Raw genomic sequence first — 13,440 nt, 5'->3', positions numbered from 1 at the left:
CTGGCTACACACAGGGGACAGAGCTGATGAACCAAGCTGAATGCCTGCAAAATCCAGGTCTGGGCTATCCCTCCTATACCCACGTCTAATAATTAATTAGCATTTAAGGCCATTAATGCGAGGTGCTCAGCCATCATCTCTGTCCCTCAGGCAGCAGCATGTGCAGCCCTTTGAGGCTGGGACAACATAGCTCTGCTTGTCCTGGGAAACCCGGTGCAGGGGGTGAAATTGCACCTGTCAGAGAAGAAGGAGCCCAGGAGAACCAAGAGTATGAAGGTGCAAGGAGGATACAGAGACTCCAGAAAGGCAGTGTGGAATGAGCTATCTGAAGATGCCTTCAAGGAGTATAAGCTCTGTGTCAGACTTGGGGGTACTGGTGGATGCAAAGCTGGACATGAACCAACAATGTGCGCTTGCAGCCCAGAAAGCCAACCGTATCCTGGGCTGCATCAAAAGAAGCATGGCCAGCAGGTCGAGGGAGGTGATTCTGCCCCTCTACTCTGCTCCGGTGAGACCTCACCTGGAGTACTGCGTCCAGCTCTGGGGCCCTCAGCACAAGAAGGACATGGACCTGTTGGAGCGGGTCCAGAGGAAGGCCACAAAAATGATCCGAGGGCTGGAGCACCTCTCCTACGAGGCTGGGGGAGTTGGGGTTGTTCAGCCTGGAGAAGAGAAGGCTGTGGGGAGACCTTATTGCAGCCTTTCAGTACTTAAAGGGGGCCTATAGGAAAGATAGGGACAATCTTTTTAGCAGGCTCTGTTGTGACAGGACAAGGAGTAATGGTTTTAAACTAAGGAAGAATAGATTTGGACTGGATATAAGGAAGAAATTTTTTTACAATGAGGGTGGTGAGGCACTGGAACAGGTTGCCCAGAGAGGTAGTGGAGGCCCCATCCCTAGAAACATTCAAGGTCAGGTTGGATGGGGCTCTGAGCACCCTGCTCTAGTTAAAGATGTCCCTGCTCACTGCAGGGGGGTTGCACTGGGTGAACTCTAAAGGTCCCTTCCAACCCAAAGCATTCTATGATTCTAAAAGTAGGGTAGCAGAGTTTGTAAGGAGGCTGCATCCAGGGTAATCATTGCTGTCTAGTGGAGATGTCTTGTTTGGGGACCGAAAGCCAGTGATCGTGCTGCTATCATGTCACCTTGCCTGTTACAGACACATCCTGTGGGATTATTCCTGTGGCAGCAGGGAGGGAGCTTGGGGAAGAAGCAAGACCTCAGAGAAATTAGTTGCTGACTGGAAAGGCAAGGAGGCTCCTGCCTGTTCAGCCAGGATGGAGAGCAAAAAGAGGCAAACAACTCCACGTGGATGTCACCAACCTCTCCCCACTGACTGTGGGGATGTGGTCTTCATTGCCCTGTCCCAAACTTATGCTTCAGTGCTGCCATTCACACTGACTTCCCTCTGTCCAGGCTGGGCTGGGAGCAGCCTGCAGCTGGCCCTTTTTGGTAACCTCAAGTTCCCAGAGCCACACAGCAACTTTGGCCCTGTTCGGTGCACTGTGCCATGGCAGCGGGCACAGCTTGCTGCAGGTCTTCACTCAGGGCTTCCAGCGAGGAGCGTTTACTGGTTCAGGTCCACTGGTATCCCTGTCGTTTGGACTCCTGCACCCTGCCCGCCTCCATGCCAGGGAGAGAGCGGTTAAACTAACAGAGCGATGCAGTGCTTGGCTCTCCGGGAGCACGGGCGCATTGCCTCTCCTGGGACAAGCTCCTCGAAGCTTGGATTTTAAAATGCAAACAGATAAACCCTGGCCAGCATTTTCTGTGTGGGCAGGGAGCAACTGGTGAAAAACCCCACCCAAGGTCTTCTGCGGCTTGGCTTTACATAGCATTCAGTCCTGGGATGCCTGGAGCTCCCTCTGTCCTTTTTTCAAAGCCCGCTGATAAAGAATCAGGCTCATGGGGGCTACTTTCTCGTAGGCTGGGATAAACCTCTCTGCCCAGCCCCGTGCTTTTGCATGACCCTGGTTTAAACAACAATAATACATTAAAAAAACCCCAAACATAAAACTTGTCAGAGCTTTGTTACAATTCACTTGCGACATTGCTGCATTGGGAAAATGCTTTTGCGTTGTGGTATACCTTTCTGGAGCACCTGTGGAAACCTACCAGGAGCAGCTAGTGCTGCCAATCCCAGTGTCAGCTGGGAAACCCCACTGGAAAAACTGGCATGGCCCGCTCTGCCAAATGGGAGGAGGGTGTGCAGGGCAGGCTGTCCAGCTGGCCACCTGACCCTGGCACACTGCTTTGTACACGCAATACTGTGAGCTGAAGCACTTTATACCTGTGCTCTAGGGAAAGCAGGAGTAGGTGTCTGAAGGAGATGGGAGTTAAATGATTGCACCAGATTTCCCCTCCATGGTGTGCAGGGTGCTAGCAGCCCTGCGTTGTGGGAAGTGGTCCAGCTCCCTCCCTGCTTGCCAGAGCCTGCAGGCAGGCTCAGTTTTGACCTCAGATTGCTGGTCTGCAGCAGGGAAAACACCAGATTTTGACCTCAGGGAGCTGAGAACAGACGGGAAAATCCCTTTTGCTACAGTAGTCCAAGTAGGAGTCTGAACATCTTGGACAAAACCAGTCCTCATGTCTCAGTTTCCCCATTTGTAAGAGAAAGATCACGTTCTTGCACTTCCCTGGGGGGTGTTGAGAGGGTCATTAAAATCCGCCCCAACCCCACGCACAGAGACCTGAAATAACAGACTTTCCGATAGCAAAAAATACTGTATTAGGACAACAATTGGACGTGCACCAGCACTGCAGAGCTTCCCTTGCTTTACCCTTGCTCCCCAAAGCCAGCAGCCAGCCCAGCCATCACCGCATCCTCGCAGAGGGGAACACGAGTCTTGTGGGCGAGTCAAACCAAAGGATGACCTGCGCTGGTGTTATCTGGGCTCCTGCTCTGGGTGAGCACGCAGGACTCAGACAAGCCTGTTTTTCTTCAAGACGAGTGTCTCCACCTCCTTCATGAACCGGAGGCACAGCTCCTCTTGCCACGGCAAGGCCACGCACTGCACGGCTACTGGCAGCCCCACGCTGCCGCGAAAAGCCTGTGGCACAAACAGAGAGGGAGTGGGCAGGGGGATGTCCAGGGGAAGGGATGGGGATGCTCATGCCCCTGGGGAACCTGGCGCTGCTCACCTTTGCCAGGGTCCGGTCCCACCAGTCCCGAAAGTACCCCTGGTAGCTCTTCAGCTCCTCCTCATCCTCATCCGTCACCATCGTGACAGGGATCACGCCGGTGGGAAAGTCCAAGACGTTGTAGAGCATGGTGTAGCTGACTGCCACTGAGGGAGAGGGGGAGCTCGCAGTGCCAGCCCACCACAAGGGAAGCCTTTGCCCCCCTCCCTGTTCGCAAGCTTCCAGCTAACGGGGCGCTTGCACTGGGAACTCAAGGGCTGCAGAATGGAAACCTGCCCCTTGGCTCCCCCAGGCACCGGGGAGTTTGTCCTGGGTGTACCCCACGAGCTGGGGCTGCAGCTGCCCCAAGAGCCGAGCTCTTCCCACTGCTGGCCAGTGCCTTGGGGTTGTGAGGGGAGGAGGAGGAACGCTTCTCATTGATACTGGTGGAGTGCCACAGCAGGGGCATGCTGGAGGCAAAGGTCCCCCATTGGCAGTCCTACCTGAGAGCTTCCCAGGGTAGCCGATGCTGAGAGCCGGGCCCAGCATGGGACAAAGCATGACATCCAGATTCAGCTTTTTCCACTGGGCAATGAACTGGTGGCAAAACTCCTGAGGAGGAGGAAACGCACTGGTAGTCAGTGGGGTGGATGTACTGTTCCATGGCTGCTGACTGAGGCTCCTTGGATGCCCAGCCAGGCTCTCGACCCTTCCCCAGGAGCAGCCATCAGGCTACATCAGGCCTGATCCTACTAAAAATCCAGCATGCTTGGCCAACAGCCCTCCCAGCGTACAAAGCACCCTCCCCCCCTGCTAAAACTGGAGGTGGGGAAAGATTTGAGTGCAGGGGCACACGGCAACCTGGGACATGGGCATGGGTCTTAAGAAAACCAGAATGGAAATAAAGGCAAGTCTGCTGCAGCTGATGGCCTATGTTTTCAAGTGTAGGAGTAAAAAAATTGAGGTCTGATTCACGATCATGAATGTGTCTATGTGTCGTCCTAATCTTTAAAGGTGCTGAGAACTTGCACATCCAAGTGAGATCTGTTGAGGAGTGACATACGTTCCTACCTCACATCACCAGTGACTTGATCATCTCCTAACCTTGGTGGGTACTGAATCTGCCTCTTCCCAAGGAGAAATAAAACAAGAACTACCTAACCCCAAATTGCAATACTTTACCTCAATTTCACAATGAAGACTCCAGACTTCATCCACTGTGCTGAAAAAGGAAACAAAACCAAAGAAAGGCATCAAAAGGTGCTACAAAGAGCAGCTTTAGGGGCAGGGAAGAGCATCAAAATGCAGATGGGCACAGGTTAGCTCTGCTCCTGGAGCTGCAGCCGAGGGGAGAGGACTTTGGCAGAGTCGTGGCTTTCCTCTGAAGGGCTGGGGGTCTTATTTCTGCTTCTGCCCATGATGGAGGGCTGAAGACTAAAGGCACATTGGTGCAGTGCTGCTTTGGCCTGACAAGTATCCAGCCGTGTTACTGCTGCTGCGCTGAGGTGGAAGCCCAGGCACATCATTTCCTCAAAGGCCAGGCTGTGTGAGGTGGACTGATTCTTTGATGTGGAGACAGATATACTGCCTTGGAGGCAGAGCACTAAATACACCCTCTCTGCTAAGGGATTTGAGTCCTTACTCACCACTAACTGCCCAACACTGACATCACAGCAAGGAAGAGCAAGCCTCCTTCCCTGTGCATTTACCTTCCGTCTTAAGGGGTCCCTACCTCATGGCATGACAGATGCACTAACCAGTGCTGAAGTCAACACTGTATTTCATTCCCACATACTCCATCCAGTTCCTAAGAGGCTGTGAGCCCCTGCCCTCATTCCCATCCTCAATAGCAGAACAGTTTGCCAAACCCTGCAGGGTTTTGGTGTTGACATAAACTGCTCTCAGTTGGCTCCCACCCTTGTGTTTTCTGCCTTGGATTTTCTCAGATGCAGGCAGCTGGGGCAGTATCCCTAATGTAGCAAATGCCGCTGCTCTCCAAAAGAGAAACCCAAATCTTCACACATTTGCTCAGGTTCAGATTTACTCACTTTGCTCTCATACTTCTTATGATACCTGAAAATCGAGGCACCTGAGGAGCAGAAAGCAAAAAACAAAAGAAAATAATTTACATGAATCCCAGCCCCGTCCTCTGACACATTCATATTACACCCAGCCCTGTCCTCTGACACATTACACCCAGCCCTGTCCTCTGAGACAGCTCCATCACAAATACAAGCTGTTGACTCAGCACTCAGGCAGCACTCCTGGATTCTCCCCAAAGTGAGGAGGAACAGAAGTGGCACCACCCCTAAGCACAGTCAGGAAGCAACTTAGACTTAGAATCATAGAATCGTTCGGGTTGGAAAAGACCTTTAAGATCACCCAGTCCAACCATATTTTTCTGGATCATTTAGAACGTGTTTAAAAAAAATTTAAAATATTTTAAAGCTTCTCTATGATAAAGCCTTACTGCAATGGCATACAAGTTATTCACCACCTACTGCTTAACTCCATTTATGCTAGAAAGAAATGGACCTTACGAAGGGTTTGGCAATCCAGGAGAGGACAGTTTTTAGCCAGTTTGGTGACTTCGCCAGCCAGAAGAAGAGCCCCATGCTGCTTTTCTCCAGCTCCCCTTTGCTGAAAGAGAAAAGGATGTTTAGCTGAGCAGTGTTAGGATGCAATCACAGTAGATCAGCTTTCACAAGGGCAACCCCTCTGAACAGCATATCTAAGTGACAAAAAGAGGTTTGCTCCATTCCTCTGGGCTCCTCTGATTCTCACAGTATTTACAGGATATCAGCACCCAGTTTCCTTTCACCTGTCAAGGCTGATGAAAGGCTGATGTTTCATCCCAAACAGACCCAAGGTTCAGCTGAATTGCTTGATGGTAAGCTCCCCAATAAATCCCAGTGCATATCAGCCGTTATCTTCATCCAGTAGATCTGCTACCTGTATCCAGATGCTAGCCAGACCCTAGGGAGGATTTCATAGAGAGGCACCAATCACACCAAACTGTTCCAGGCTATACTTACAATTTCTTGAGAAAGGAGGTGGCCCCATCTGCAAACATTCCCCTGATGCAGAAGTTATATATCATGTGGTCCACATTTGTGAGTTCGAAGGGCACCAGCTGGAAGGACAATGGAAGAGGAGTCAGTGGCACAAGCACAAGCAAGCTGTGTGGGAGGAGCCATCGAGGGCTTGCAATGGGACAAGCTGGGCTGAGGTTTTCCTGACAAGTCCTCAGGAAAGCCTCTAGAATCTGAGGTCACCCGGTCCTCCCCGTCCCATCCATTCTTCCTGAAAAAGCAGTTTTCCCCTTGAACAACAACCGATGAGTCAAAAGGTACAGGATGGGCTTGGCCCCCGATGTCCAAGCAGCCCCAAGGCACAAAGATCCCTCCAAAACTGGCAGTGAGTGACGGAGGGCATGAGTCTGTGCTCCCCACTTCACTCCTGATCCTTGTGCAAGGGTAAGGGGGAGGCATGCAGCCACAACCATGCCTCACGCACAGGAGATGCCTCGCTGAAATGGCAGAGAAGAGGAAGGAGACAACCTCTGCTCAGGACCCCAGAAACCTGAGACCCTAGAAATGGGTCTGGGTCAATATGGGACTGCTTGGCTATAAAAGATCTGCCATCTGCAACTGCCCTTTTATTTTCTCCTTAGGTTTGTTTCCAGATACAAAAACAGGAGGTGGTTTTCCATGCAACATGCAGTAGATCTGTGGAACTGCCTGCTAAAGGATACGATGCAGAAGAGGTGAAATTGGCCTGAGAATAGACTAAACAAGTACTTGGACAACAGCTTGTCACAGCCACTGAAGAGAGGTGGTCCATTGGGCTCAGGACACACACTGAGCTGGCAGTAATCATACACCACCAGGACCGTAAGCTCCTTGGGGGAACTGCCTCAGGACCCGGGTTGTACAGCACCTAGTGCAATGCGGATCTCAGCCAGGGTTTGAGTAAATGCACCCACACTACAGACAAGCCATACAGCAGCGTGTCTACTCCCCAGCATGTGATATGGATTGGTGTGGGCTCCCTTTTGTGTTCACCAACACCTAAAGAGCACCGAGATCCTGCTCAGAGGAGAAATCAGGTTGCAATATAAAGAATTTCTCTTTTCCAGAAGCAGCTATCTACTTTCATCAAAGCTGTGGGAAGCTGAGTGGATTCCAGGCCCTCTTTCCCTGCCAAATTTCCTTGATGTTCACACATGGGTCCCAAAGACATGGTAGAAAGGAAGAATAGATGCAGCATGACTGTTGGGTTCATGCAACATCCTACCGTGTGGCCAGCATCCTCCAACAGCTGCTTTGTCTCCCGCACGGCACGTCTCATGGTAGGGCTTGGCATGGTGAAGAAATCGGTTTCATAGTAGCCTATGCGGAGGGGCTGTGTACTGGAATACATCTGCAAAGCAAGGGAGAGCACCAGCTGGAAGGATGTCAGCGGCATCAGCAGCCAACAACAGCACACCCATGCTGCAGGGTGAGTCTGGAAAGCAGCACTTAGCTCGCCCATGTGCCCACCCACAGCATGTGGCAGGTTGGAACGGGTCCTGGAGGGCTCCCATGAGCCACTGGCATTTTCAACCCGAGTGATGCAGCTCTTCTCAGAGACCTTTGTCCCCTCTGAGGTCCTTTACCTCTTCATTGAAGGGAAGGGGGGGCACTGTGCTGTCCAGGTTGAACATGTCCTCACACAGGAGCGCCCGCATGCACAGCACCAGGCTCTCCACGTCTTTTGCCATCGGCCCCACTGCTGCGACCACTGGAAGAGACCAGAAGAGTGCATTCATGGTTGGGGGTCTTTCAAGGGCATGTCCTGCAAAAGCAGGACCTCTTGGCATCGTTTTGACTTAGTCTAGTGTTGGCAACAGTTCCTCTTTGAGAATTGGGCTGGGGATGCCTACATGGTTATGGACCCATGCCTACATGGTTATGGACCCAGAGTTGTTATCCATCAATATGTGCCCTGATGCCTCCATTTCATGATTTACAAAATTAAGCAAAAAGCTTTGTCAATCATGACACAAGGGCAACATAAGACACCCCCTTTGACTGCTAATCCCACCCGCCCTGAAGCAGTGGCAGATAGCGCAGCAACCTGGGGGTTACAGGGTGTGTTGAGGTTTATGTGTTACACAAACTGCTCCTCTCGGCTCACGCATATTCCAGTTTGTCAGGAATCACGGTACCGGGGTGGCTCTCTGAAACAGTCCCTGAAAGGGAACCTGCTTCCCTCTCTGAACATGTTGGAGAAGGTCCCCCATAACCAGCTGAGGTTCCTTCTCATCCCTGCCCTACTGCCCTCCCTGGGGGACAACCATCAATTCCTACCTGCCTTCTGCCCAAGGACACCAGAAATCATTCCTTTTTTACTGCAAAGAGATGAGACACATAAAATACAACAGCTAAGTAGTTTTCATGGAAGGGAAAGGCTTTAAGCAGTAGCAAGCGGTAATGAAAACACTGCCCTCCTTTTGCAAATGCAGAGGTTGGCAGAAGGAAGGGCCAAGGGGAAGCCCAAGAGAGACCCAACCTAGGCCAGGATGATTTATGTCAGTCAGAAACAACCACCCCCTAAGCATGCAGATGAAGAGGTTTCCCCAGCCCCAGAAAATGTTCAGGCAGGAAGGAGAAATGAGCCCTTCTCAGTTCCTCCCTGGTTTCCCCTTGCCCACAGGAGCAGGAGCATCCCAGTACAGCGGTCAGTAGTGCGGTTCTCACCCAGAGACATCACTGCATTACTTGCAGTACCTGAGTCTGTTCCCAGTGGGTTTGAGCGCACAGATCCCACAGAAGGCAGCGGGGAAACGCAGGCTCCCTCCTACATCCGTCCCAAAGCCCAGGATGGAACCACCTCCTCCTACAAGTGCCCCTTCTCCACCAGAGGAGCCTCCAGGACTTCTGGTGTAGAGCAGAGGGTTGAATGTCTGACCAAAGATTAAGTTCTTGCAGTCATAGCTAGAGAGAGAGAGAAACTGCAAATGAAAGGAATGCAGATACCTGCAGATGTGGACGCTGGTCACTACAAAAAGACCTTCAAAAGGTAACTGTGTAATTCACTAGTTGTTACATTCACATCACTTAGTCTGAGGGAGCTTCCCAAAGCTCCCATGAAGACCACCAGCCTTTTCATGGTGGTCCCAGGACCTAGATTCGCTGCCAGCTAATTTCAGTGTCGTCAAACCTTCCCCAGACAGACCCTCTGGCAGCACAAATACATCAAACCTCTGGGAAAGGCTCCCTGTTCAGGCAGTCCCAAGGGCCAGAGGACATCCAAAGCAGCCCACCTGGAGCCGGTCCAGGCCCCCCCACCCTGGGGGAGGGGGGAGGGGGGGGGGTATTGCTGAGCCCCTGCTTGGGAACAGGCCAAATGCCAGCTGCAATGATATTTGAACATTGGACTCCCCCAGGAACTGGTGCAAAATCTGATAATCCCTGGGGCAACCTCTTTGTGTGGCTTTTTTTAAACATGGTCAGTCATTGCCGTGTCACCTTAAGGAAGGCATGTCATATGGCTGGGCAATAGTCATCCATGGAGGAGCCTTGCTAGAGTTCACTTGGCAGGACACAGGGACACTAGCAGCGTGGCTAGCGCAGCACACCTGACCTCACCCCATGTCAATGTCAATGGCATCAGGAGTGGTCTTGCCAGATACAGCAGGAGGTTTGGGGGCAGGATAATTTAAGGTCCTTAGCTTAACTAGCTTCCCCTTCCATGAATATGTGTTTGCACTGTAAATGGGATTACCTCTGAAGGGTTAATTTAATTTAAAAAAAAAAAAAAAGTGATTTAAAAACTAAAGCACAGGAAAGAAGGGCAACAATTTCTCTCCTCTTCTCTTCTTTATTTCATTTGAAATTAGAGTTATTTTTCATCCTTAGTGTAAGTGTGTTTACTTTTTTAAGTAAAACTTAAAGACACTAAGGATGGGGACAAGGTGTTGTTATTTAAGAAGTGGGAAATGAGAATTAGACTTGATAGAAACCCTCACTTGAGATGAGGGAGGGAGGACTGCTGCCATGCTGAGGGAAGGTAGCACCCACCTACCTGATGAGGGACAGGGGAACGTTGGTTTTGACAAACGGAATTGCCCCCTGTCTCCTGAGCACCTGCACCACCACGCTGTCTTCTGCCGCAGGTTTATTGAGGTTTTTTATAAATCCTAACGTGGAATCATGGCCCTGGGAACACACAACAACGAGGTTTCCAAATGGAGGATTGCAATTCCCCCTGCCCCCGTATTTTTATCTATGTATATAAGCATGTGCATGCACCTCCAACAACCCACCCGTCACACACCCGTTGCATAGTGTATTGGTAGTAAATCTGACCAGCTCTCTGTTGGCTCATATGGGAAACAGGCAGCAAATCCCACCACCTGCCAGGACAGGCCATCCCACATCAGCTACGACAAAGTCCAGCCAGGTGCTGAGGTCAAACCTCCCCCTACCACTAAACTTCAAACCGCAAGGATCTCAGGATACACGCGGTATTGCACTGGTGGTACCTGGCAGTCGATGGAGTCTTTGATGCTGACAGGCACCCCGTAGAGCAAACCCAGCTTCCCTGTCAGCTTTGCTTTCCGGAGCTGAGTCTCGCTTTCCTGCAGATATTCTGTGATGCAGTTGGTTTCTGTGGCAATTTGGAGGGCCTTGGGGAAAGCAGGCAAAGCCCACAGGTGAGACACAGCTCACAACATTGCACAACAGCCTCTGTTTTGCAAAGGACACCCAACCTCTTCCCCCTTTTCACCTCCCCATCTGGGCAGTAGGTATCAGGGCAGCCCTTTCTGTTCTTTTCCAAGACATTTTCACACCAAACTCCAAAACGTTGTCTGGACACAGGGGGGCCATAGCACCAGCTGATGCATGATGAAGAGAGGCACTCAGCCCAGCAGAATACTGAAGGCTATTCTCTTGACTGAGCTGCTGGCGTGGCATAAAACGATAACCCCAAAGTAGGAACCTAGGACGTGATCAGAGCGTTATGGCAAAAGTAGAGAATGAAAGTGGACACCAAGTCTTTGAGGTGTACCAACCCATTTGGAGATGGAGGGGAGACAACAGCAGCACTCTGCAACTACCTGCTCCCCAAGGAAGGTATGGGCTCTCCAGATGCTGAGCTTGCTGCTCGCTTTTGCTCCAAAACAAGCTGAGAGCCATGGCAGCCAGATGCCCAGCTCTCCCCTCACTCACAGAAAAGCACAAAAGGGCCCAGCACTAACCAGTGAGCAGTGACAGCTCAGCAGCATTTAAACCAGGTTTGAACCAGCGTTTGAACCTTGTGCTGGGCTTCTCCCCAAAACAGCCAGCCCCACCATGGGCGAGACGCTGCTCCACCACCCTTGCTCCTCACCTTGCCCACGTAGGCATAGAAGACGTGCTCTGGAGGGAGGGAGCCATCCCGGAGTTTCTTGGAGAGCTCCGGCAAAGGCAGAGAGAGGATGGAGATCATGTTCACGGAAGGATGCTATGGGAAAGGTTGAACAGGCAATGACACACCTCTGCCTCAGCTGGTCAGCTCACCCTCTGCCCTTGGTGCCCACTGTACCCCATCCAAAAAATAGCTGCCACTTAGTGGCCAAATGCAGTATCTGCCTCAAGACCGCAATCTTGCTCCTATCTGATACCAGTGAGCATGGCGTGAAACCTGCAGGGCCAGTAGTAACCCAGGCTTTCTAAAGCCTTCTCTTCCCTGGCCAAACCGGTCTCACCAAACACCTGCTGTTTAAGAGAAAGCCTTTCATGCAGCTTTGTTCAGACAGGTCTTGGCCAGGCTTGGGGGAACTGCTCGGTGCAACGCTCTCTGCTGAATTACAGCGGGAATTGACATCATGGTTACAGACATTGCTCTGGCAAGACATGAAACCAGACCTGGTGCCAGCTCTTCTCCTGGCATCACCAAGACATCCTGCAGGGAAGTGAAGAAACCAGGGAGCCACTCGGCTAACAGCAGACAGGTCGGGTTTGGGTCAGCAGAGATTTCGTCACCACAGGTGGTGCGGAAATACCATGAAAAAAAAAAGCATCAAACTTCACCCCCCAAGCTGGACTCTGAACCCACTGAGCGCTCTCCAAGCGCAGGCCGGGCAGTCTGAGGGGGTGGCAGGTGGCACGGAGGGGCCGAGCCGGATTTCCGGGCACCCGCACCTCGGCACCGGTGGCATCGCACCCCGTCCCTGCGGGCAGCGTCCCCGGGCTGCGCGGCTGCACTTGGGCGTCTGCTGATAACACACGGCCTCTCGCCTTCTCCTCCCGCCTCCGCGGCGGTCGGCCTCAGCCCCCCTCCGTGGCGGAAGAGGCCGGGAAGCTTTCAGACGAGGGGCAGGGATTCTCCCCTCTCGCTGCCGGTTACCGTCGGCTGGCGCCTGCGCCCCCGCCCGTTATCCCCCGCTGCCGCGGGAAGCTTTTCCTCCCCATCCCGGCTGCAGAGGGGATCGCTGCATTGCTGGGGGGGGCGGGGAATATGTGTGTATGCATGCACATACAGATTTAAAAAAGACAAAAAGAAACTAAACCCCCGTAGCTCCATATTAGGAGCCGGGGTGCCGTCTCGCAGGCGGGCCAGCCCTGCCAGAGCCGCCCAGCAGCTGCCTCTTGCAGGGAGCCACCGCCGCCCGCAGCATGGGCTGCGGCACCGCTGTCCCCGGGGCTGTGCTACGGGACGGGGCCAGGGCGAGAGGCCGTCGCCGGGCGGGCGGAGGCGGCTTTGCCCATCCGCAGCCTCCCCGCCCGGGGGTGGAGGGGAGAAGCGCGGCGTATCGCACCCACCTGCTCCCGAAAGCGCCGTACAGCCATCTCCATCTGCACCAAGCTCCGCTCCTGCCGCTGCCGAGCCTCCTTCACCTTCCTCCAGAGCCCCCTGCGCCGCCGCCATCGCAGCAGCAGCAGCAGGCTGGCGGCCGAGCAGCAGAGCAGGGCGGGCAGGGGGACCCGCATGGCCCCGCTCCTCCGGCTCCCGGCGCCTCCCCGCTCCCCGCCGGGTCCAAGGGCACCCGCTCGCCGGTGGGGAGGTGGAGAAGAGGGAGGCAAAACCTGGGGAGGATTCGCGGGCGGGAGAGGGCTGGGCTCGCTGGAAAGGGATTTAACCAGTTTGCTGCTTTGCAGCGGCAGCGCGGGTGGGGAGGGGGAGGAGGAGGCTTGGGAGCAGGAAAAGCTTCTGGATGAAAACTCACCCCTCCCTGTGCTCGGTGGTCTCCTTCTGATAAGGTTTATTTATTTTGCCGTTCCCCAGGAGAGGCTTTGATCTTCCTGTAATTTTTCAGCCTTTCTAGGGATAGGCTTGGCTGGGGGCATCAA

General features: G+C 53.0%; 1 protein-coding gene across 1 annotated transcript; it reads right to left on the bottom strand.

Moving 5' to 3' along the window:
- Window positions 1-2,922: 2,922 nt before the first annotated feature.
- On the bottom strand, window positions 2,923-13,080 carry LOC104035711 (fatty-acid amide hydrolase 1). The gene is made up of 15 exons (XM_075710840.1): window positions 12,913-13,080; window positions 11,498-11,611; window positions 10,650-10,793; window positions 10,190-10,323; window positions 8,893-9,099; window positions 8,473-8,513; window positions 7,779-7,903; window positions 7,418-7,543; window positions 6,157-6,254; window positions 5,662-5,761; window positions 5,170-5,210; window positions 4,304-4,343; window positions 3,625-3,733; window positions 3,143-3,288; window positions 2,923-3,051 (listed from the first exon to the last, which is right to left on the bottom strand). Exons 1-15 carry the CDS (start codon window positions 13,078-13,080, stop codon window positions 2,923-2,925), a joined length of 1,722 nt encoding a protein of 573 aa, XP_075566955.1.
- Between the last annotated feature and the right edge of the window lie 360 nt (window positions 13,081-13,440).

This window comes from Pelecanus crispus, chromosome 5, assembly GCF_030463565.1.
Source record: "Pelecanus crispus isolate bPelCri1 chromosome 5, bPelCri1.pri, whole genome shotgun sequence".
NCBI lineage: Eukaryota > Metazoa > Chordata > Aves > Pelecaniformes > Pelecanidae > Pelecanus > Pelecanus crispus.
This window is presented reverse-complemented; position numbering and strand designations above follow the sequence as displayed.